Source organism: Cyprinodon variegatus, unplaced genomic scaffold (genome assembly GCF_000732505.1).
Source record: "Cyprinodon variegatus isolate N-32 unplaced genomic scaffold, C_variegatus-1.0 Scaffold171, whole genome shotgun sequence".
NCBI classification, from domain to species: domain Eukaryota; kingdom Metazoa; phylum Chordata; class Actinopteri; order Cyprinodontiformes; family Cyprinodontidae; genus Cyprinodon; species Cyprinodon variegatus.
This window is the reverse complement of record NW_015150624.1, coordinates 680,564-706,281: the sequence shown is the minus strand read 5'-3', so window position 1 is coordinate 706,281 and position 25,718 is coordinate 680,564. Positions and strand designations below refer to the sequence as shown.

The window sequence follows — 25,718 nt, the reverse complement described above, 5'->3', positions numbered from 1 at the left end:
CAGATTTGAACACACCGTCTTATTACTCATAGCTATGTTTGTAAAATGATAAGTAAACCAAGAGGACAGTTAAGACATTTCTTTAAGAAGTGGAAAACAGGGATAAAACAAGCAATTTATAACTCTGAAAACAGTAAAGTACTAATTTAAAAGAAAAGTTCAAATAGAAACAAATAGAGAACCACTTGTGTCCTTTTTTTATAAGGATGTTTTTATAATTTAACACCTCAATACTTTAACACAACATGTTTAGATATAATTCTTTAAAAGTTTATGCTATACAGTTTAACAGATGCTGCTATGTTTCTTTTTCCTTTCAGTTAATGGGCTCATTTGTTCTGGCAGTGGGACTTTGGCTGCGTTTTGAACCTGATACTGTTTCTCTTCTTGATGACAAAGACGCTCCATATACATTTTTCCTTGGTAAGTGCCTAATTAAACCTTAGCTTACTCTACTCTACTTATAATACGACTTTAATTCATTACAAGTTGAACAGTACAAAAAAGAAAAGGTTTCTTCTCTATGAAACCCTAGTATTATAAATTGTTCCACAGACCTACATTTTTTCTTCCTCGGTTTGCTGATGAAATATCTGTTGTTTATATTTACTAAACCTGAATGATTAAAATATCTTATTTGTGTATATTGTCCTGGAAAACAGTATCCATAACCACTTTTGTTTTGTTTTTTATTGTTCTTTTTTCATAAAGATCAGAGATTATATGGTTACATATATTTCCTCACTCATTTATTGTAATTCTCCTAAAAAGAAGATATCTTGATTGAGACAAATGAACCTTCCTTAAGGTCATGAAGTCTAAAGGCCAATTTATACTTCTGACACATAGCCTCTGCAACCGTCAAAGCAGTCTCTGTGTGCGACCACGCCCCCCGCGCAGAGGCTCTGCAACCGTTGTCGCGCACCTCAAAAAAATCCTGACTACGCGTCAGACGGTCGCAAACCCAAGCAGACCTCAAGCGGAAGTGCCGTACACTGGCGTCACCGGGCCCTCTGACCACCATCAGTAGACAATGCAGGTGAAGTGTCTTGCCCAAGGACACAAGGACACTGAAAGTCGGAGTCGGGGCTTGAACCGTCAATCCTTCGATTTCAGGGCAAACTCCTACATCCAACGCCACTGTCGCCCCGAATAACCACGACGAAAGGTTGATCGAGTAGGTTCGGAAGTACAACCACTTGTATGATGCCTCAGACATGTTGTTTTGGAAAATAAACATTCCCACCGGCGCCGCTGAAGTTCTCGTGACCACCTGCCAAAGTTCTTACGAGTTCTTGAATAGGCTTCCCCTAGCGCTTTGGCGGGAAACTGTTGCGTCCCTAGAAATCCCAGACAGACGTTGCAGAAGCATACCAGCAAAACTGGTTCATGACCAGACACAAACAACATCTGATGTGTGCGGTTGCAGAAGTATAATCTGCCCTTAAAGAGTAATGAGAGTTTCCTAATGATACTACCACCTGTGGCCAAAATAGAGAACTGCAGTACTCTTCCCCTCAACCTCGTAGCTCACTCTCATACTTGACAAATTTTTTTTGTCTACTCTTTCAACTTACCTGGAGTTGCCATTGGTGCCTGAGTTGGGCTGGATGGCAGTCTCTACTGAGTATCCACAAAATTCATCTTGAATATAAGGCTTTGATTGTTTTCTAGTTCTGACCTAATTAACATGGACGCGCTTGACGTCACATCTGCCGATGCATCGCCGCTGAATTAGTGAGGTGTCAGTCTGCTCATCAAATGATGATTTAGTCATAATGGCTCAAATAAAAAGGCTATTTTGAAGGTAGTTTTTAGTAAAAATGTACATAATATCTCTTTAAAGTAGGAAAAAGTTGAAAGACAATATCCCATAATCTTAGCATCTCAGAAAGCACTGTATAATACCGCATAAGAAGCAAACATGTGGAACAACTACAAACCGCCAAAGCCAAAAAAGAGTGTTAATCAGCACAGAACTCAGGAAGCCCATAATAACTCCGAAAGGAAAGCCACTTAGGAAAGAAACCAACAGTGAACCTTGTCAAACTTTGTCACCTGTGATGTATGAGTCACAATAAGGAACAATGAAACATGGTGGTCACACAGTCATGCTGTGGGGATGCTTCTTTCTTTTAATGTGGACAAAGTAGCTGCTCAGAGTGGATAAGAAAATGATGAATCTAAATAAACGAACTCATGAAGAAAACTTTTTAGAGACTGCAAAATACCCAGACCCAGCCCATCAAATCAAACATTAAGTATTCCTCTTTTGCAAAGCCTGTTTTTTCCATTGACCAATGTGCTTTTCAAGGTTTTAGAATATTAAACTTTTTTTTCAAAAGATGAGTGTGAAACCATGGAGAGAGAGAGAGAGCGGTGTACACATACTGAAAATCCATGAGGGAAAACCACAGGCCTGCACACCACCTTTAAAGCTGCCTCTGCCCAGATGGAAAGAAAGAGACAGACAGCAGAACAGCCACTGAAAAGTATCCATGGAAAGAAGTTTTTGCAGGGAAAGCAAAGCTCAAGTTAGCTACAAATAAAGAGCTAAGAAAAGAAATGAAAGAAAATATGGTAGAAAATGAAAGAAAAGTATATTTAGAGTAGTTTTGGACTGACAAACAAAAATTACTGCACTGCAATTTACATTTTGTAAACAACTCAATAATGTGAGTGATTACAGCAATCTAACAAACTCAATCGTTTTTTCAGGACTGCTTCTTTACGTTAATTGTAGACTACCCTTACTTAGCTAAAAATGTTTGTTACGAATCCTATAATAACTTAAAGGTGTGTCTTCTCTGCTGTCTTTGGGAGAGATATCCCAACAATTTAATCTAAGATGTATAGCTCTGATTATGATTTGCCAGACTGTAGTGTTACACCCAGCTTGGACAGGGAGTGGCATGTCCTCGTAGGCACAGCTGAGAGTCCCTAACAGTTGTTAGGCCTCATTGGCTCAGTGATATACTCCCCATGAACTCTTTTTTGTGACATAACATTGTATCGAAAATCAATTTTTAAAACATGGGCATGCCTTTAACATATTTTCTATATGTTAAGAAAAATACCTAAATTGGATCATTTAGCATCAGAAATATGGAAGAAAGTATTAGAAAAAAGCAATCAGTTATCTTCCCTTATTCTATTCTGTGAAGTTTTTGTCTCAAAACAGCCTCTAACATTTCATTCTTGTCAGGCTCTCATATATGGATATATTTATAACTTTAATATGATTGTTATTTTATAAGCGGGTTATTAGAGAATCTAAAAGGCATCAAAAGGCTATAAAAAGACCAGATTAAGCCTCCTGCAAATCAGACTGTTTACAAGGACACTTCTTAAAAAGTTCTCTAATTGAATAAAGTCCTAAAAAGGCATCTGGTAGAGCAGCACCTTAAAGACTAATGAGAGTTTGAAAGCATGGTTCAGTTCTTGAAACTAGAGATACTGTCGTTAGCTCAAATTCTTTACTCTGTGCTGCCATCTGCTGCTAGCTTTCTTAAATCAATATGTGATGGTGAAGATTAGCTGTGATCTAGATCATAGTAACTCAAAAACAAGGTATAATAAACATCTGGACTTCAGTCTTTGCTGTCAAAAGTGTTCTATTCTTTTCATGTTTCTCAATTCAGTTATGGAGGTTAAGTCCCATGATTTCAAACTGGTTTAGGAATTGCTTTCCTGCAGATCTGAATTAATCTTAAGATTGGAATCCCCTAACAACAGAGGAGGCAATTTTGGTTTGGAACATTGAGAGATTTTTGGTCAGCAGCAACAGGCATTGTAGCTATTGGACACAGAATATTTATTTTCCGAGAATTATCTGTAAACCCGAGAGAAATCCCCATAGATTACCAGTTTCTGAAATCCTCCAGCCAGATCACCTGACAAAAACAACAACAGCACCACAGTCGAAGTTGCTTAAAGACCTTAACTCACAGCAATCCACCTTTTTGCTACCTTTTTTTCAGTGGCTTGCTGTAGCAGCAGAGTTATTTAAAAAATAACCTCAAAAGTTCTTCCTCTCATGACTGCAAGTCTAATATCAGTGAGTTGAGAATGATTATTATGATTACTATTAAACTGAATGAAGCTATTGTAAGCAGTTTTTTGCATAAAAGCTAAAGATCAACAGATACATGTTTCTTTTTAAGGCTGATGCTGATTATTTGACATCCGTCCCAATTTAGCTGCCTTCTCAGTTCATATGATAAAATAAAATAATAAAAACAAATGTTTACACAAGTGTTAATTTAAAAGAAAAAAACATTTATTAACAAATCAAAGAAAACATTAACAATGGATGGCAAATAGAGCAAGCTGCAATGTATATGCCTTACATACTGTTGCAGAAAAATGAAAAAAAAAATCAGCCAGCTTATTTATGCGTGTGTCTCCAGTAGCAGCCACTAGCAAGCCTAAATAACAGCAAAGCACATTATTATTTTTGCAGATCCAACTCATATTCAGTTATCCTCCCATCTGTTATCAAGATTGACAATTGCAGGAAGGTTTGTTTACATCTGCAAAAAATGCTGCTATATGTTTGTCTAATTAATAAAGTAACCAAAAGAAACAAAAAATATACCAGAAAATATGAAAACTAATTACAGGTATTAACGCAAGCTTTGTTTCTTAGATATGTTTTAATTAATTTTAGGTATGTGCTGGGAATAAACATTTCAAATAAAAAACTTAAAAACATATTTGCGACTGGCTTAACTTCATGTTCTTATTTATTTATTTATTTATTTATTTATATAAGTGTTGTAGTAAGAAAATTAGCTGGAAACAACATTAAATCATGAATAATGAACTTGATAGTTTGCTATTTTTGTTGAATTTTTTCAGTTCAATAGTTGTACCTAATAAAGTAGCGAATGAGTTTATGTTTAGCTTTACTATTTATATTAATATACGCTACCATATTCCTCAATATCAAATATCTTGTTTGTATTTTCCTAACAATGTTTTTTCCTATCGTTCCAGGTGTGTACATACTAATTGGTGCTGGCAGTCTGATAATGCTGGTTGGGTTTTTTGGCTGTTGTGGAGCTGTTAGAGAATCTCAGTGCCTGCTGGGTTCAGTGAGTGCAATTCCACAATTAATATGGTTATCATATGTATTATTGCTTGGATAAATAACCCTTTTTTATTTCATTCAGTTTTTTGCTTGCCTGCTGATCATCTTTGGAGCCGAGGTGGCAGCAGGAGTATTTGGATTCATAAATAAAGATAAGGTAAATGTCAGCACAGCTTTAGTCATTTATTTTAGGGCTTTACCAGGCGGCCAGTGGTGTATAATATTTATTCCCTTCTTTCACACAGATCATTGACGATGTACAGAACTTCTACAAAAAGATTTACAATGAAAACAGCAACAGTACAGTGATCTTGTCCTACTACAAAGTGGTACGTTTTCTAAAAACATTCTTTTAAGATAAGTTAAAGTTTTATTTTATTGATAAGATGTTTGATTGTTAATCTCCTATGATTTACTTCCCATGTCTAGCTGAACTGCTGTGGAACTTCATCAAGCCCATGTGATGATGCTGAAACTAACAATAAGGTCTCTCAAACCTCTCCACTCTCTTTAATGATTGAGTCCTGATTAAATGCATAACATCCTAATAATGCTGAGGAAAACGCAATCCTTACTGTCCTCGTCTGTGCTCCTTAGAATTGTGAACAAGGAATCGAAGATTTTTTCAACAGTAAACTCTTCATCATCGGTTATGTGGGCATTGGCATCGCTGGAGTCATGGTGAGTCAGAGCATGAGAAATGTCAGGAATACTTTAAGAAGCTTCTGAAATAACCAGACTTCTGCTCCCTGGTTCTCAGATCATTGGGATGATATTCAGCATGGTGCTTTGCTGCGCCATCCGCAACAGCAGGGAGGTCCTCTAAGCTCCGTCTTTGAACAATCTACACCCTCCATCCCCTAAAGCACTTTGGATAAGATGTCAATTTCTGTCACTCATCCAGACACCAAGACGTAAAACAGGTTTCATAAATTCCTCTTAATGTTGGTACTCCGCTCCCTCCTTTTGACCTGTTTTTAAATTCCTGCTCACAACCAAATAGAATAATAGCGTTCATAGACCTTTGTTAGGAAACTTTATATTTACCCGACAATCCCCTAAACAATTTTTTCCTCTTAACCATTTGGCCACTGCTAGATTTTTTTTAACCACATACTGTCACAGCGGTGTCAGTGCTTTTTCACACACCATTGACACTGACCCCTTTCCTGTGGGAAACTGGAGCCTTAGAGAGCCATATAAGGTTCAAATGTCTAAGTTTGCTTATGTGTGACACAGAAGTACAGATAACCCACACACCACTGTCATACTACATGAGGTTACCACCTTGATTTAAAAAAAATTTTTCTGACCATTGGTGAGTCAAAAAGTACGTACTGTACACAGACTCCGTCAGCTGTTCTTTTTTTCTTTTTTTTAACAAACTACACCTAATGTAAAGAAATTATTTCTGATTTTGAGTTTTATTTATTTGGATTGTAAAAGATGTTTTGTTAAAAAGTATTGATGTTCAAACATACCCTGTTGTCTGACATTTAAGCTTGTAAATGGATGTAAAAACAAAACAAAATGGTGCTAGACGTTTTTACTAAATTTGGAAAAAAAGAATGGACTCGACCCCTTGCCTTTTACACAAAGATTGCTGGAAATAGACACTGCCCCCTATTGACGGATGGATAGATGTTTATGGACAAAACTGTGTTAAATTAACCAAGAAGATCATTTAGGCAGTCGTTTCCTTCTGTGTGGATTTCTTTATCCCTAAGGTGTTTAGTCCATTAAAAACAGACTCAGGCTTGTTTTCCCCTTTGTGCGTTTCGTTTGAGTAAATGTGCACACAACAGTTCCACTAAGATGAAAACCAAAACACAGTAGAGAGACTGTTTGGAGGAGCGTGCTACAGTAGCAGCCATTCAAAATGGCTCTTCCCAGTCAAACGCCAGCCGAATGGCAAACTTCCAGCCACTAGAGTGAGATTTTTTTACTCTGACTCCATGCTTTCACTGAATTATGGGGTCTTACAAGGAGAAGGCGCTTCTCTTTAGATCTTGATGTCCACAAATCATGACAGAAAGAATATTTTAGTACAAAGATTGATCTTTAAAAAAGGAATCAGAGAAGGACCAGCCAAGGGCCCATCAAGGAAAGTGGGGAAAGTTTGAATGGCTGCTACTGTACTTGTTACTTTTTTTTATATAAACTGTAGAAGCATTTGTGACTATCATCCGACATAGCTAGCAGGTGTACGCACCAAAAAGCCGCGTCATATGCCTTCCTGTTGCTAGGTTTGTTTTGCTTTATGACATGCGGGTAAACAGCATAAAGCCCTCAAGATCTCCTCTCAAAGTCTTTCAGTATTCATTTCAGATATTTTTGCTTAAAAATATTACTCAGAAACAAAAGATGATGTGATTAAATCATTTTGGTTATAGCTCAGAACACAGCATCAAAAGTATACTTACGTACTTCTGATCCAAACTTAACTGACCAATAAACAAACATAATCTACCTGCAATGGTTTTTAGTGACACGTTTTAGCCTGCTTTGACTTCTTCTCTGTAAAAGGTTTATAAACTCATCAAATGATTATAAAAAAGTCAATTTCTGTTGTGAAATCGCCTCTAGACCCTCTTTACTCTGAAAATAGACAACGGCATTGCTTTAAACATGGACGGTCTGTACAGTCTTGAGATTTCCAGGATGCATAAACAATGCAGTCAGCTTACATTTAACTGTACATAACAATTAATCAAATAATTTGATCAAGATATCCACTTAGACATTGTAATAGTTAATCACGGTTAAGATTATGATTCTAGATACTGGCTGAAGAGGCCTGGCAGCAACATTGATCCCTTCTGTACTAACTGGTCAATATTGATATAAGTGCCACACTAGCTCACTCCTGTTGAGGCAGCAACAGATTGCACCAACACTGGAATGAAAATTGGGGAAAAAATGAAAAAGCAAAGAAAAGATTTTAGGGTGGGATTCTAATACATAGAAACAAATAGTTGAGGTTATGTGCAGTTGTCACTATGGCTGCTCTTACTGACATAGGCACACAAAAAAACATTTCCTACACACACGGGGAAATCCATATTGGAATGCTTGGTAATGTGCAGTACTCTGTACATAAAGCCGCCCACTTGCATCCTCTTATGCTGTTTATCTTGGTCTCTTAAAAGTAACTTATAGTGGACATTTAGAAACCTGTTATATGTACAGGGACTCTGTACATGCCTGTGTTTAAAGAGCCAGAAATCCCAGTTTTGTCCTGTTCCAGCCACAGTCTTGTTCTGATGTAAAGAGGGGCTAACACTTTGAATAACAGCAAAAATATGTTTGCTTTGGTTAAAGAATGCATGTAAAAATACAGATACAAAACATTTATACATACATGACCACATGAATGGTTTTAGAAAGGAAATAACTGCCTCAGAAATACATTCAGAACATAGAGGTCATTTGAAGCAGGGTTTCTTATCCCTGGTCCTCAGGCCCCTCTGTCCTACATGTTTTTGGTGTTTCCTGCCTCCACAAGCCTGACCCGAATGAAAAGGTGATTAACAGGCGTTTTTAGCATTTGATAGCTGCCAAGGAGGTAATGCAATCACTTGAATCAGGTGTGCTGGAGTAGAGATATCTAAAACATAAAGGACAGTGAGCCCTGAGGACCAGCGTTAAGAAACGCGGTTTAAGCAACCCTAATGAACCGGGAGTTTTCTTTTAGTTAGAACTTTTTTAGATTAAAAATGTTCCAACCAAAACTTTTTTCAGAGCTAGTTAACTGATAACTCTCATTCACAGCTTGAACAATAAATGTCTAATCTCAAATTACTGTCTTTGTGCCTTAGAAATATACTTATCAAACAAAAACACACAAACTTAACAGGGAAAACAACTTTTAAGTTCATGTGTCCCTCATTCATAGATCCAGTACTCGAGGATTGAATCAGCTTGACCAATGTGAACTTGTTTACATTTATCTGATTTAAATCAAAGCGTTCTAACTGCTGCTGCGGTTATTTCGAGTTTCAGGACTCCAGTGTGTAAATATATTTGTTTTTGGGTTTTTTTACTTTATTAGTTGTAAATTATTTGTGGCTGATGTGGTACTGACTATTTAACATGATGTATTTTGGCACATTTGATGTAGTTGTACAGAGATATTGTGATGTCATTTTTAGCAATTCGGAACAAGAAGTAACTGATACAAAACATATTGATGTGCCTTTCTTTGATCACAAGCCTCATGTATTTAAAGAACTGCAGGTAATGTCTGTAAGTAGCAAATAAATGTAGCAAAGTGTGCATATGTTTGTAGAGTCAGACTGCTAACACAGTACTTGTTGCTCATATCTGATAAGTTGTTAACGTGTTGCACTCCTCACTGTCCCCTCATATGAAACTGTAAAGGTTTAAGGATTTCTTACAGCTGTAAAGTAAGTATTCTGACCCCAAAAATTTTAAAAATTAATTTAATCAAGGCCAAATTGATTGTTTGGCAAAAGCTCCAATCAACTGGGGTCTTTTGCCTTTTTCATACAAGTAAGACTGGCTCCAGTATAAAAACAATAACTAAAAGCTTCCACCCTATTTGGGGATGCCAGATGGCACTGTTTACTCTCACGATCGGGCGACACACAAGAGAGAGACACTAAAATGCCATTTGGTTGAGCAGAGTTTCAGTATTTACTGCTATTCACTCCTAAAGCTGTTGCTGTATTTCTCTCGATAATTTTAGAGCTGTGACACAATGCGACCCTTTAAAAATGAAAGTATGCACAAGCCCATAGATTGTTGTCTGGTAATTAATTTAGTCCAATGTTAGGCCTCTCAGGAATGTAGTTGTCTGAGGTTTAATAAATATTTTACACAATCCTGTGTCTTCTGTCTTTTTCTTGATGGTTTAAAAATAAATGTGGTTATGTTTTGTTAGTACTGTGATGGTTTTGGTGTTGAATAGGAAAAAAAAATCTTAATGTGAAAAACGATGCGGTTGATTACAAGTTTTGTAAAGATCAGAAGAAAATGACAAGCTATTAGAGAAAAGTATATCACTACAATAGATAGAAAAATAAAAGTGATATAAAGTTAAAACGTAATGAGTCAGCTTCCAGATATTGTACAGAATACAGTATCATGCTAAATTGTTGCTAAAAAGCATAATAATCCTTTTAATATTGTTTCCTTTTGAGCCACAAACTTTATTCTGCCCAAATAGTAGTGCATAGTTGTGAAATAGAAAGAAAACAACACATTACTTTAAAAAGGTTTCTTTAAATAATCTAAAAAGTGCAGCATGCATTTTATTTTAATCCCACCTCAGTAAAAACCTAGTTACAGCAAGTCTTTTGAGGTGTTCTTTATTATTTTATGCATATCCAATTAAGGTCAAAAATTGTTCATGTACATTAAAGACTTAGATATGAAATTATTTTTCTTCAAATAATTTCTTTTTCTGATAGAAATCAACACAGTCATCTATCAAAATATGTCAAAAAATATTCAGTGTCAGTTTCTATGGAAAAAAAAAACATATACCTTTTTGTTAATCCCTTTTTTTATGGGAATAACATGTCAAAAAAATTAAGACCACACAAAATTCAGTGGAAAGTAATTTATTTATTTGTTTTTTATTTTTTATTTTTTTCAGGGGTGGGGCAGTGACAGCAATAAAACGCTTCTTACTCATTTTCTATCAGTTCTTTGGATTATCCCTACGGCATTTTTCAAGATTCCTCTTTGACTGACTCAGAGTATTTGATTCCCTTTGCCATTACCCAATCTTCAACTATTCTCTATTCTAATCAGTACCTCTGCAGGGTCTATCCCAAACATTGATGTTATTTCTGCTTGTAAGACAAAAAAGTTTAAGGATTACTATGAAATCTGTGGAGGGTATAAATAACTATTTTGGGAATAGCCCAGTCAGATTGACATGTTTTATATGAAAACAAAAAAAGGACAGTTTGTATAAGAGTTTTTGATCTACTGCAAACACACACATAGTACCCATATATCTACGTGTTCGGCAACCTCCCTTCTGTCAGTGGGCTCCAGGGCAGCTGTGGCTACAATGTAGCTTGCCACCATCAGTGTGTGAGTGTGTGCGTGAATGACTGAATGTAATGTAAAGCGTTTTGGTCAAGTGTCCTGACTTGAAAAAGTGCTATATAAGTACAGGCCATTTACCAATTACCATATCTATTGCATGATTAAGCTAACAGATTCTCATCATAGAAGGAGCACTAACATTTTTAACCAAACCAGGCTTATCTTGATTAAACTAGGTTTCTGATGTTTCTGTGAAACTCTTTTGTTAACCAGCTAACCAAAACCAACAACCAAGGTTCAGCTGAGAGCCAAGTTATGTCAGAACCAACTAGTTCTTTTCTTTCCATTCCAAGCGTTCCTCAGATATTGAGAAATTACATTTTAGAGTCAAGACCTATGAAAAATAATCTTTAATCAATCAAAACATAAAGTTTTTAAGCATTTTTTTTCATGTCTGTTTATATTATCATTTTTTTCTTATATTTGACTATTAAGATATAATAGTGCTGTTTTTGATAAGTTCATGCATTAATTTAATTAATTTGATAAATTAATTCAATAAACTATTCTACTATGATAGTTGATTGTATTCTAAGGTTTTTAAATGTGAGTCTGATGATAGAAAAACCATTGATTATCCCACAATGATGGAAATTTTCGGCATAGACAGAAAAGGGGACAAAAATATACACTCTGTTTAATGGTAATGTGATGAAGATTAAAACATAATAAAAATTTGAATTGCCCAGCAGAAGAGAAATAAATCATCAAAAAGAGAAGAAAATACTGTGAAATTATTATTGGATAATAAAAATTCATGGTATAAAGGAATGTTCAAAGCGAGAAAGCCAATTTGCAAACTGCAATATGCATGATTGAACCAAAAAATATTTCAAGGATAAGTTAACAAAGTGGACAAATAAATCTGAAAGATGCTATAATGAATTCCTGATCAGAAGAAGCTTTGGAAATTACTGTCAAGTCTGGAAACACTTATTAAATTGGGAAGAACAAATACTAAAATTTCCTGCCACCTACACCTATATGACAGAGCTGGCCTCCCTGATGAGCTTTTTCTGCCTCTTCAGCTCAGCTACAGATAAGCTGCTGCTCCTGTATACAACGTAATTGATGATTCCTCACAGAGGCCCCTGAACTTCAAAAGACTTGACCCTCTTTGTCGTTGTTTGGATTCCAGTTTGTTGTTTAGAACAGCATGATAAAGAGCATGTTATTGGTTCCCTGAATACTCACCTGTTTCAGTAAAGTGGTTCTGTGCCTGTGAAAATCCACCAGCACCTCTTTTTGTTTTCCCTGAATTTAGCGTTGGATGATTCTGCTGGCACCAGTCTATAAAGCTCTTTTTCTACCATCTGCACTCTGAGTCATCCTCATCTGTGAGACCGACTGGGGCAGAGTCATGAGAGAACATCTAAAGGTTGCAGTGCAAAGGGGGAACAGAAAGAGTGCCAGCAAAGTTTCCTGTAGAGCAGAGAAAACGCTTGTGTCTTCACATACTGTATTCAACCAGCAACGTAATCGAGTATCCACAGGAACAGGTTCAACTCCTGTTGCAACATATTCTCAGTAGTAGTGATTGGATTTTGTTAGAATAATCACAGACCAATCAAGGCCTTCTTGTCTAGTGCTAGTGTAGGACATAGGGCTAGTGTAATTCCATTCTATTCATTTTATCTATTTTATGAAACATGCAGTTAAGGCAACCTGACAGAGATAATATGTATTCCTTGAGGTTAAAGGTATAGCAGAGGATTTTCGCTAATTTTTTTAAAAGAAAATTTAAAAAAAATAAATTGCATGCGAAAGCTTGCACAAGCTCATTACTCCTTGTGCACATTCTGTTTAAAAGTTGCTGTTCTCATAGCTCATACTTGAACATCTGCCCTTAGCCCCAAATCCCTCAATCACTATATAGAGCGGAGACTATATAGTGGACTCTATAGTGAACTCAGTAACATTACCGTTCACACAGATGATCACTGATTTTTGCTCCCCATTGGTCACATAACTCCTCCTCAACTGCGCAGTGCCTGCGCCATCTTTGTTATTAGTCGGCGCTGTCGGGTAGTGACAGCTTATGGCAACATCAGGCCACTGTGACAGAAAATCCCATATCTGCCTCTTCTGAGGCCTTTCTTTTCTTCTCATACACTTTGTAGACACTTTTTAAATAAAAACCCTTTTCAAAGGACCGCAGTGAGAAAGCTGAGCTTCAATGACTGTCTGAAACCATAGCTCACCACACATAGAAGCCTGAAAGTGAGCATGCGCAGAAAAATATAGCTAACTGGACGAGCATGTGGACGGTCTTACGTAAACATATCACCAGAATGATTGATTGACAATTAGGAGGACCACTTATTTAGATGATCCACCTGGAAATAAGAGGCCCTCCTCTATACTGTTAACTTTGGTAACAAATATTTTAACTTGCAGGAATACAGTAAAAAAAAAAAAAAAAAACAAAGTTAAATGTTTTTGTTTTTTTTCTAACATCTTTATATGACATTTGTTCACTACGGTTAGATTTCCTACCTCACTAGTATTCATCTTTCAAACAGCCACTGGAAACAGAAATTTAATTCAGTCCAACTGGAGGCAATCAGGAAATCAAGATATTCTGATTTTTTTGTCCACTGGGGAATCTAAAATCAACCAAAACTGAAATTTCTGTAGAACTGCTTTGACATAAATATCCTTCTCTATAGCTACAGTTAACAAACAATGGTTTATTGCAAATGTAACTTTCAATAAAGTTTAATCAACAGATGCCCTGACAGCAAATTCTCCCACCTGAGCTGTGGAGGCATGAAGTTACTCCAGACCTGCTTTGGAACTGTTGTAAGTTAATATTTAGTTTCTTATTCAAAACTAAGCCATTCATATCTCCTGTAGTAATGTAATGCTCTTTATGTCATAGGTTCACCTTCCAGCATTTGAGTTTCAAGAACAGCTGAAAAACTCAGTTGAAGGAATAGCCATGTCTGCAATGCAACAGAGGCTCAAGGATTACATTGGCTAGAGTTTCCTAACACTGCAACATGAGCACTTTTGATGCCAAAACCTAAACCATGTGAGTGATGCATGCTTAGTGTAACACCTATCCAGCTTGCATCAGGAAAAAGGAGAATCTATGTTTAGTATGTATTATACTGTGCAATAAAAAAACAACAACAAAATACTGGATTCATATAATATGTTTTGCTCAAGACACTTTATTTACACATGTAATTTTAGACATAAAAAATGAAGTAGTCACCAGTTTTAGATGCACAAACAGAATATTAAAAAGACAGGACACATGAGTCATTGCTGTAATATATAGCATTCATGAAAAAAGGGTTATCTGCACACAAAAACAAAACATTTTAGTCTGAGATCCTCAGTTCACAGTGAAAGTATGCAGCTGAAAGTCTTTGTAATCTTAAAATAACAGTAATCCTCCTATGAGAGATAGTTCAGGAAATCATTTTGGACAAACCTCTTTAAAAGCTCTTAGAACCATTTAAAGTGATCTAAGGAAAAGAGTGCCCAAATGCTGAATTCTTTGCACTCTTTGACCCCACAAACAATCTGTTTTCCTCATTTGTCGTCCGGTTATTTTAAGGATACAAAAACAGAAACAATTTGTTGCAGCAGTTATATGAAAAAAGGTATTAAACTTGAAAGAGAAATATACAATATATACAAAGAGCATGATCAAGAACCAGACCTTAATTTCAGATATGACCATTTAAGGGAGGATTAAAGTTTTAAAGTAAATATTTCTGTTTGTTGTTTTTTTTCTAAGCACTCTTAATAATAATAATTGAACTGTATTGATCTCATGTTGGAGAAATTTACCTCAGGCTGGGGAGCAGTGGGGTTAAAGGTCTTGCTCAGGGACCCAGAGCACAGGCTGTGGGGATCGAACCAGGTATTTGCAACCATCTCAGAGCACAAGCGCACTGCTCTAACCACTAGGCCAACACTACCCTGTTCCAAGATATCATACTATAGTGGCCAAGAGGAAGAAGCTAATACGGTATGCAGGTTAGGGTTACAGTAAGGGGTAAGTGGGGTATATTTAGAGGTAAGGCTGAAATCTAAAAACACAGGGATAGGTCTGGTTACTTCAGGGCAAATCCCTCATCATACAACATACAGTAGCCCTTTGTGAGGTAAGCAGTAAGCTACAATGAAGCCCATAAACTAAAAAGGCCCAACTTTAGTTTTTTTAAGGTCATATGTTAATCTTTTTAAGACTTAAGTTGTAAAAGACAGTCAAGCTAAATGCATGATGTATGGCATGTTTGTGGTCCCTTTAGTGTTGAACTCTAGACCCCAACAAATAAAGTCTAGACAGTTGTATAGCGCTGGCTCCATCACACAGAGTATAGCACCTGCAATTGAAAAAGCCCTCATAAAGTCCCAGTAACAGAGTCTTTATGTAGAGTAGATGTTGTAGGGGTTGTAGCCCAGGAGGAACTCGCCAACTCCAACACAGTAAACAACCTGGGCAATACCAAAGAGAGGGGCAATGACCAACGCCCGGCAACTGGCTCCTTTAAGGAAAGCCCCTGGACCCTCTTTTCTCAGGATCTTTCTGCAATTGGAGAAAAATGTCAGAATTTGAAGTGAACTCATCCCATTTCAGACGATACACCTAACTAATCAAGAAATAAATACCTAATGCAATCCACCACTCCACTGTAGGTCTCCTCATTGGGTCCTTTCTTGAGCGATTGCAACCTTGTCTTCACCACTAAGGAACATAAGCAAAAAAGTATTTTGTTGCAGGGATAGCTAGTTTTAGAAACATCTCGACATTTCGGTAAGTACCCCCATGACTCGATGCTTTACTTAAATTTTCAACCATTTCTGCGTGAAACTTACCATCACAAGGGCTGACTGCTACAGCAGCTATAGATCCAGCCAGGCATCCAGACATAAAGGACCAATAGAAAGGCACAGATGGATCTTCTGATGAATGCTTACCAAGCTGCTGCAGATGGGCAAAAAGAGGAAAGTACACAACAGAGAATGGGATGTCCCTACAAAAAAGCAAACAAAAAAGAAAAAGGCGTTGTTATTCTAAGTAACAAAAGTAATGATATATTAAAAAATGAAAAATAAAATAAATTGTATATAGAAAATGTCTAGAAAAACTCAACTCACCTCATCAGTGTGGCTCCAAGGCCCCTGTACAACCCTGCGACTCCTTTGGTCCTCAGCAGTTCTCTAGTTATTTCTATAGCAGACATACGCCTTACTTGAGGTGTAGGGGCGGTGTTGTAGGAACGACTGAGAACAGTGTTGGTCCCCCCCATCTTTAATGATGTTACAACACCGGGCATCACTCTCTGCTGGGCCACTGGAAAAACAGCAAGCATAGCATCTTTAAACATAGGAAACATTTCGAAGAAGTGAGTCATAACTGATTGCATTGCTTTGCTTTTTTTATGTACTTATTTATTTTTTTACCTATCCTGCCTGCATCTTGCAGCTGAATCTTCAGCATCTCCATTGGTGTAGTAATGATGACTTGGCACATTCCTGCACAACATCCTGCCAGCATCTCTTTGAAAACCGTGAGCTTTCCACTAAGGATATTAACATGTTTAGTAATATCAAATAAATAAATATTGATTAACAAAAACAAATATCAGAAGGATTTTGTTTTAATCTACTTACACATCACTGCTCAGTTGGTGGCGAAAAAAGTCATTAGCAGCTAGTTTTATGGCCTTCTCTGGGGTTACTAATGTAAGATTTACTGCAGCACCTGCGGAGTGATTACAGAACAAAATGCAGTTTTACAATCCTACCCATTTTTGTTAAGAGTCAATATAATCCGAACAGAAGTAAACAACAATTTTAAAAGGGCCTATTCACATTATATCACATTTTTAAATGGCATACATCAGTAGCTCATTCTCTTTGAACACAACGTTTTGCTGAAAGTTCTTATGGCACTGAGTTTGTATCTTTGTGTTTCGTGCTTTATTTTTGCTAAATTTGTTATTAAATAAATCCCTTCATGTATATTAACAATAACAACGCAGAATGACTGGAGGTAGGATACTGTGACTTTCCGCAAGGGTAAACAAGGGAGTAATGGGGTAAATCAATAGCACCTTCCAACAAATGTTATGAAAATAATTTAAAAAATGAAAGATTCAGTGTGGAAAAGAGCAAAGAAAAACTTCCAAGAAGGATAAGAGCCGAATAGAGCTGGGATTACAGTACTAACACTGGTGTCCACTGAAGCTTAAGCTGTGTAGGTATTAAGCAGTTGCTGCGGGGTTGATGGATGCATGAGTAAAGAGCAAACATCCTTTGTAATACTGATGCTAGTGAGAGAAATGCTATTCTTAGTCTCTACAGTCTAAGTATAAATTAAAGATAGACTGACTGATTTCTTGAAATCAAGACAGGGAGGGCTGTTTTCCTGTCCCCTTTAATAATGCACTTACAATGGAAACATCATTATAATGCATTCAATTTGCATTAATTATAATAAAAAGGCTTAGGCTCAGGACTTTATTTATTTAAATTTTTTTTTTTTTTTTTGCTTTACTGTTGTGTCCCTATTTGCATTTGGTAGGAAAAGGAATGTTCTTTTTCCATGATGTTCAGGTAGGAGGCTCTGGGGAGGATTCACTAGAACTTAGAATTGCTATAGATTTGCTAATTCAATTCATATTAGTTGGTCTTTGACCACACTGAGCTAACACTTTACTTTGAGGCATTACAGGATGGTCAGGATCTATTGAGAGGCTGATTCAAACCTGGCAACACATCTGTCTAAAGGTATAGAGGATGATCTTTTATTTCCGGGTGAATCTTCTAAATAGATGGTCCTCCTAATTGTCAATCATTCTGCTGATATATTTGCAGAAGGCTGCCCTACGTTCTCATCCCGTTAGCTATGTTTTTCTGCGGATGCACACTTTCAGGCATATATCTGTGGTCAGCTGCAGTTTCAGACAGTCATTGAAGCTCACCTTTCTCACTGCGGTTCTTTGAAAATGGCCGAAAGTCATAGGAGAAAAAGTGTCTACGAAGTGTATGAGAAGAAAAGAAAGGCCTCAGAAGAGGCAGATATATCCCGGAATGTTTTGCACGGAGAGCTTTCCTCGCAAAGCATTATGAAATTTGCTGTCAGAGCAGTCCGCTGTTGTCATAGGCTGTCGCTGCTCGACAGCGGCGACTAATAACAAAGATGGTGCAGATATCGCGCAGTGGACCAACGAAGAAGTGATTATTTGTCCGAACAGTAAGTTGACTGAGTTCACTATATAGTCCCCACACTATATAGTGATTGAGGGATTTAGGGGTTATGGCGGACGTTCAGACACATTAAGATTGTATGAGCTATGAGAACAGCAACCTTTAAACAGAGGAAAAAATGGGTTTGTGCATGCTCTTGCACGCACATTTTTATTTTAAATTGGAGAGGAAGGGTCTTTTAAAAAATTTGAGAAAATCCTCCACAATACCTTTAAGTCAACCTACAGATGGAATTCTATTTAGGATAAAAAAAAGAGAATGAAAACACTAGCAGGATGGATGCTTGGTGTATATAACCTTACATTATCATGATCAAATGTTTTTTTGTGTGTTTTTGTGAGTAAGCATATAATGTTATTATGCCCCTTTAAAGTGTCTGTTGAGACGAGAAAGGCTAGTTTAAGCTACAAGCCAGTAAACTAGTTAATAAAACGATGTGCATTTCAAACAGACTTATAATTGCAATATCTCTCAATCAAGGTATTGTCGGACATACCTCTGTACATGCCAAAGTACCCTTCTGATTTAACGGTTTTAACAAGGCAATCCATCCTAAAATGAAACAAAAAACTTATTAGTGAATGCTGGTTGATATTATCAAATCAACACAACATAAGGACTTTGCTATCTTTATTTGAGCAGTTTTTTTTTCTTACATGTTCTTGTACAGTTGCTGCCCACTGCGCTGGTTCTGCAGGCGGGTCTTGGCCAGGTCTATTGGGAACACACAGGTGACTCCAACTATGCCTGCAATCCCTCCATTGATTAGTTTGGCAGGTAAGCTGTACAAAGAGAAGTCAAAGCTGATGTTTACAGTAATGTGGCTTGGTGATAGTTGATTATTACAGGAGGATAAGGTTCAACATACTAATTAAGCTAAATAAAAAACTGAAGTATTGATTTAAAAAAGTAAGTCATACGAAGTATTTTCTTTATAGTGCTGTAGTGTTGTCTATGGATAGTGTGTCATGCTTTATTTTAACTGTGCTTCTGAGAATCCGGTCATCTAAAAATAACTTGTTGACAAGGGTAATCATACATTCTACACATTGGTATTAAAAATCTAACGCCTCTCAAACTCAGGACTTTATATTCATATTTATTCATCTTAAATATTTAGTCCAGAAAATATTGTATCCGCATACAGCCAACATATCATGCTGGTAAAGTTCATACCTAATTTGTTGCTGCTGGGCCATGGTTCTTGGTTGTTTGTGCGTGCAAATGTTGGTCAGAGATAGAAAGCAGGCCACGGAAGGAGAGCAGGCTGAGAGTCCCTGAGAGACACAGAGCAAGGCAAGAGTTGAAAGATGTTCAGGATTATATATAGGGAAGGGAAACCCAGCCCAGCTGGATTTAGGATAAATCACATCTAGCTCCACCTACATCCCCTACAGCCAGAAAACTGAGCCAGAGTTAGTTGTAACCTCAGCAAAATCCCCTTTGGAGGATAGACCTTCCAGCCATGTAAGAACTAACTTTATTTACAACCGGTTACTAGCTCATCTGTTCCAGCATAAAACAAACTTACATAAGAACAAATGGAATACTACTTACAGTTAAAACCAACTTTAACATACGCCGTTTTGATCACACTAGATCAGAGAAAACATTTTCTCTTTGATGTCAGATAGTATTAAGATTATCTTTATTTATTTTAGCCAGTAGTAATAAGAAAACTTTTTCCATAGTTTGTTTAGATTCATAAGTTAACATTATATTATTTTATACCTTTGAATAATTTTAAAACACTTAAAACATAAAGATTCAGTTTTATAAGCTTTACAGTTTGATAAGCTTTAAATGAGAAAACATTACTGATTGGAAGCCTACCACTGGATGTTTTTTTTTTTAAGTCAACACTTTAAGCACTCTTCTTCCTTCTTCCTCAGGGACCCAGGGAGGCAGTCTGTTGGGTATGAGAAGGCTGAACATATCAGGTTCAAACCCTACTGACTGCCTGTTGGCCCCTGAGCAACACATTGAGCCTTTGATTGCTCCCTGGACGCTGCAGGTTGCATTCTGCTCCCAAACTGGTGGGTTAAAGGCAGAATGCAACTGTTGTACATTGCAAATTTAATTCTACATAAATGTTATTTGTCACTGCAATCCAAATGAAGTTATAAATTAGGCTAACTATCCTTGATTATTATTCTTTGTAGTGTGACATAATAAAGAAATACTATTTATAATATATGTGAACAAATTATGAGTCCTAGTTATGCTTCCGGTTTCCAGATGCCTGAGGATGCCCCCATTTATTTGTTTAAACAATACACAAGGATGGCAACTAAGGAAGCATCCTTCACACTGTTCTGGAAGAAGATGGGGAATCCTCTCAGGGATAAACATATCTTGGTACTAAAATATCTTTATCAACCCCAGAACTGAAGGGAAAGGCCAACAGTGAATGTGATGGTTGAAGCTTGGAATAGAGATTAGCCACAGTTGCATTAGTCCAGCACTAAGTCTTATACCGACATAGAAAAAAAGACCACAAAAAAAGAAGAAAACATACTCCAAATACAGTTTGAAAATGCTCTCATAGACAAAGACTAGCTTTTGGAAACATTTGGTAGAATGTGTGGATGGCAGTTCTTAGGCCTGTTACCTTGCTGGAACATCCTGAGTAGAAATCCAAGCCAAAGATTGTTTCTGCATGGAGTACGTATGTTCTTCACATGTAATCACATGCTCTTTGTTAGTACAGCACAACTATTGCCTGAGTTAGTTTTCTCTTAGATATGTTTGCATGTAATGTTTTTCTTTTTACAAATATATTCCATGTCTTGAACTTGCACTGTACATGTTAATATTTACTCTCTGTGTAGCAATATTATCAAATTAAAAATTTCTAAACTTGAGCAGCCACCACCATTGCCATTACTACATATCCAACCTTGACCCACTTGACACCTACGTAAGTTCTAAACCTAACCCTTGGCAAAATAGCTTGAAAGGAACAAAAACGTCCTCACTCCAAAGGTTAAAAATTTTAACCTTGTCCTTTCAGTCTAAAACAGGCCCCCACCCTTTATATTGACTAGAATATTAGACAATGATGCTCCTCGAAGCTCTCCTAAAAAGTCTGGGCTGCTGGACAGCAGCCAGTCTCTGCCTCAAGATGAGTTAAATTATCTTTGTGTCCTGTTTATGAACAGTGCTAGGAAGACATTGGAAAATGATTGCCAGATTTGTCAGATACACTGATCTGCTGGTGGAAATAGACCTGAGCTGCAAAGCATAACTCTCAGTTAGTTATCTCATCTTCAAGCTGTTTCAATAAATAGAAACAAAGTAAAACCACAAGCATGACCATTGATGTAGTATTATTCAGAGATGTTAATACATGCTCAACACAGAGTTTTATTGCTGTTTCACTTTCAAACTACAGAAAATATTACATGCAATGTTAAAATACAGAAACATTAGCACAAACACTACTCATCAATCTATAAATCCACTTAGCATGTTGCTGCCTGGCTTTGTTAGCATGTTGTCAGGTTTCCCGAGGGTTTCGACTTCTCTTTCTCATCACCATCAAGTTTTAAGGAGCACTGATCGTATGAGTACGGTCTGGGTTGTACACAGTGGTGCATGCGTGTGTCACAGCGTCTGCAGCTGCAGCAGCGGGCCGAGGGATAATAAAACTGTGAGCCGACATCCTTAGGACAACCAGGTATGAAGACAGGACGGTACACCAGAGAGAGAGGCACACAGCTCCGCTGAATCATGAAAGCCCTTCCAAAGTGGCCCTTAAGATTGGTATCCTGGAAAACAGGAAGAAGGACTGTAAGGGATAGGGCCATTTTGATTAGAACTTCAAAAAGCTTACAAAATTCCCTTGTATCTCAAATATTTATTGGACTGTGTGATGTTACACAGTCCAATACATGTTGATGAACCCAACAGAGCAGATGTTGATGAACCCAACATATGCTCTTTCCTGCCATTCTGCAGGAAGAAACAGATGTTGGGTTCATCCTGCACAGGTCGCCAATCCATTAAAGGGCAAAACAGAGATGTTAAGGAAACGCTCACACACACTCTAAGCACCATTTTAGAGTAATCAAATAAACCAACAGTCATGCACTATTTTACACTCAGAGGGAGAACATTGAAAACGCCATGCAGAAAGATTTCATGACCTCCCTGCAACATGCAAAACTTTTAAAATTGTGTCACAACAGTGCAGCCCCTGTTTAGCTAATCCTAAAAATGGCACTTTTGCAATAACACAATAGAAGCAATGATAAAACAACATTAGTCTGTCTGTTAGTGGCTGAGGCAGTTCTTACTCTTGTGTAACAGTAGCCACTGCAGATGGTTGTGTTGATTGCCACACACTGGGAACAGTTTTTCTTCTCAATCCATATGGTGTGATTCTTCAGCATACAGGTGCGCACCTCTCCAACCATGAGTGCAAAAAGTAGAGTGCATTTCAGAACGAACAGAAGCATGCTAAAGAAACAGAGATACAGAAATGTGTAAGAAAGGGAAAACAAAAACATTTGTAAGATACAAAGCATTAAAAAAGAATAAAAATATTTACAAACCTTTATATTTAATTTTGGTAAAATGTGTTATATTTGTGTCTAGATATGCCAGAGGACATGCAGTGGGGCAAGTGATTTCCTCTTGATCTGCAATCTCTATCTTTTTGAAAGGAATATTGTAGTCTGAACTGTTTTCCTCCCTTTTACTTAGTATTCTAAGTCAAACTCTTCTCTGCCTCTCTTCTCTGGGAATGATTTGAAACCACAGTGGCTTTCTAGCCTCTTTTATGGAAACCTTAATCCACCTCAGTTGTCCTACTGAACTCCAGTCCACAATATCCTCCCAAACATCATGGCAGCTGCAGGTGAGTTCATGCACACATGAATGTTCGTCTTCAGACGTCACAATATGTAGTACACAGAGATTGGGAGGTGACATACTAATCTAAATTAATGCCCCAGCAGGTTCAGGGGGTCAGAAAACTAGTACATATGTCACTCAAAACTGATCAGTAAAAATGATAACAGGTTTGAGGAAACTGCACAAATCTAGATTTTAATGATTTTTTTTTCTGTTATAAATAAATACTTATAAACTATTCAGCAATAGTTTCAAAAAAATTACACTGATTTAAGTTTGATTTTGTGACTAAGAAAACAAAACAAAAAAAGTGCTTTTTGTGTGTTTTTAATAACTCATCACAGTGGAATACTTTAAAGAAGAAGCAATAAGGCTTTCAGAGCAACAAAAATATATTTTCTTTGTTTTTTATCTAGAAGTAAGTCACAAGTTTAAGTATAAAATGTTTTCCTGAGAATAAAACAACTTTGCGTTTAATGTGACTAGAGCAGACTACTCACATGATTAAGTCCCACCTGAGAAAAAAGCTGTAGCCTCTTTATCTAAGCTCTTAATACTCCCATAATTCCCATCTGTTCCTGAGAAGAAGCACAATGCCTTTAAACTTTCTCAATTATCATGTTTACTTACTTACTTATTATTACTTATTAGGGAAAAATGTAGCTATTATTTAAATAGTGAATAAACCCTTAACCCCTCATTTTAGGTGGATAAAAATAATGTTATAAACTAAATGACAAATAGTAATGTTTTGATAAAATACTAGTTTTGTTGAGTCTATGAGAACACCAGTAAAGTTTAAAAAAGCTGGTGTGGTACATGGCGATGCGGGAAAAATCTTGATTATCTATAGTTTAAATAGGAAAGTTCGCAAAAACTACAGAAAATATAAAATCAGCATTCAGAAAAAGAAATGATCATGTTAAAGAACTACAAATGTGTTCAGAAAATCTTAAAGTTTAAGACATCTTACAAATTAGCTTGAACTGATCAAACTAATTTAATCAATATATGATTTTACCTTTTTTTTTCTATTTGTTCTGACCTTACTTTCTGGTCGTCTGTTTTTGCTCTACATTTCCAATGATGGATCAGAGTTACGTAACAAAGCTATCAGATAATTACAGTAAACTGGGTCACAAACAGCACAGCAATTATCTTGCCTGACACACATATGAGGGTCATTTGGGTGACATCAGGTTTACAAAGCAACAAAACACACATGTCTAAAAGTTGTTATTAGGCAGCAATAGAGTGGCAGGTTATATTTTCATACTGGAAAATAAGAAAACGTGAATGACAGATTTTCTGTCCTTGGTTTTGTATCATTATTGTCATTAAAAAAAGCTAATTGGAAAGAAACCTTTACTAAAGAAAATAAAGAAAAAAATAGGTGTAAGTAGTCTCCATATGCATCTTATACATATTCATATTAACAAATGAGTTTAAAGAGGTTATGTGTACCTGCAAAATCGAGTTCCTCCAAACCAAAACAAAAAAGACCCATTTAAATAGCTCAACAAATTTTATTTTACAAGTGGTAAAAACACTTTTAATGAGGATATAAAATGATTTAATCCTCAATATGACAACCAATCTTCGAAGCCTACTTAGCAGATCACCTTTTGGTATGTGATACAAGTACAGACACCAGATGATGCAATGATCCTGAGGAATATTACCTGTCTGTTTAACATTGCTGGGCTTGCATGCGGCAACTCCTTTTTCTAAAATCTTCATAGATTTGTTTACTCAAGTTCCAGTCAGCGAATACAAGACTTAATTGAAGTGAATATGGGATTGTGATCACTGTCCTGTATATCATGTTTGAAGTGCAAATGACACAAGCTCTAGGCACCTCACAGAAAGCATGTTTTTTCCCCATGATTTTGTATGAACGCAAGTAATCTTGTCCTTCACAGTGTGCCAACAAAGGAAGCAAGAGGCCTAGCAGGGCTAATCAATGATAGCTTACATAGACAACTAAGAATTAGATTTAATGCAGATCAATCACGCTGAAATCATAAACTGAAAAATCAAAAATTTTCAATAACACAGTAACTGAAAACCTTAACAATATTCTCTAATTTCACATTGCAACTCTTTTATCGAATACAAAAGTCATCTGTGTCACTGCAGAGATTTTTCGTTTACCATGTTACCATCATCCTGAGCTGCTTCGGCTATGTTGGGGGTTGGGTTTGTTCGGGCATTAAAAAGAAGGACCCTCCTCTCTTTCTACCTGCAGTCCATAGATGGAAGGTTCAGGTTCAAGTAGTGCACCTAAACTACAAGTAAAGGTCTTTTAATAATTTTATTGTTATCTGTATAAACCAACAGGTGATTTAGAAGAGTGTCAATTGCATAATGTCCTTGGAGAAGAGAAGTAATTTTAACCCTGCCCTTAAAGGGATAGTTCGGTATTTTTGACATGAATCTGTATGGCATCCCCATC

The 25,718-nt window shown here is 36.7% G+C and overlaps 3 protein-coding genes across 3 annotated transcripts in view; 1 reads left to right on the top strand and 2 right to left on the bottom strand.

Moving 5' to 3' along the window:
- LOC107087048 (tetraspanin-2-like) overlaps nt 1–7,692 on the top strand; it is an 18,723-nt gene extending 11,031 nt beyond the window's left edge. Inside the window, exons 2-8 of the mRNA XM_015378391.1 lie at nt 321–423; nt 4,999–5,096; nt 5,175–5,249; nt 5,338–5,421; nt 5,522–5,578; nt 5,690–5,773; nt 5,853–7,692. Of these exons, the coding sequence (XP_015233877.1) occupies nt 321–423; nt 4,999–5,096; nt 5,175–5,249; nt 5,338–5,421; nt 5,522–5,578; nt 5,690–5,773; nt 5,853–5,918 (567 nt within the window). The 3' untranslated portion in view covers nt 5,919–7,692. The remainder of the gene's footprint in view (nt 1–320; nt 424–4,998; nt 5,097–5,174; nt 5,250–5,337; nt 5,422–5,521; nt 5,579–5,689; nt 5,774–5,852) is intronic.
- Nucleotides 7,693–14,338: 6,646 nt separating this feature from the next.
- Nucleotides 14,339–19,703, bottom strand: LOC107087035 (mitochondrial glutamate carrier 1-like). The gene is made up of 9 exons (XM_015378369.1): nt 19,583–19,703; nt 19,063–19,188; nt 18,903–18,958; nt 16,808–16,898; nt 16,598–16,716; nt 16,292–16,487; nt 16,010–16,167; nt 15,803–15,878; nt 14,339–15,719 (listed from the first exon to the last, which is right to left on the bottom strand). The coding sequence occupies exons 1-9, from the start codon at nt 19,603–19,605 to the stop codon at nt 15,560–15,562; spliced, it is 1,005 nt and encodes a 334-aa protein (XP_015233855.1). The 5' UTR covers nt 19,606–19,703; the 3' UTR covers nt 14,339–15,559.
- A 2,191-nt stretch (nt 19,704–21,894) lies between these two features.
- Nucleotides 21,895–25,428, bottom strand: LOC107087029 (follitropin subunit beta-like). Its single transcript, XM_015378364.1, has 3 exons — nt 25,418–25,428; nt 22,705–22,867; nt 21,895–22,176 (listed from the first exon to the last, which is right to left on the bottom strand). Exons 1-3 carry the CDS (start codon nt 25,426–25,428, stop codon nt 21,895–21,897), a joined length of 456 nt encoding a protein of 151 aa, XP_015233850.1.
- Nucleotides 25,429–25,718: the final 290 nt, after the last annotated feature.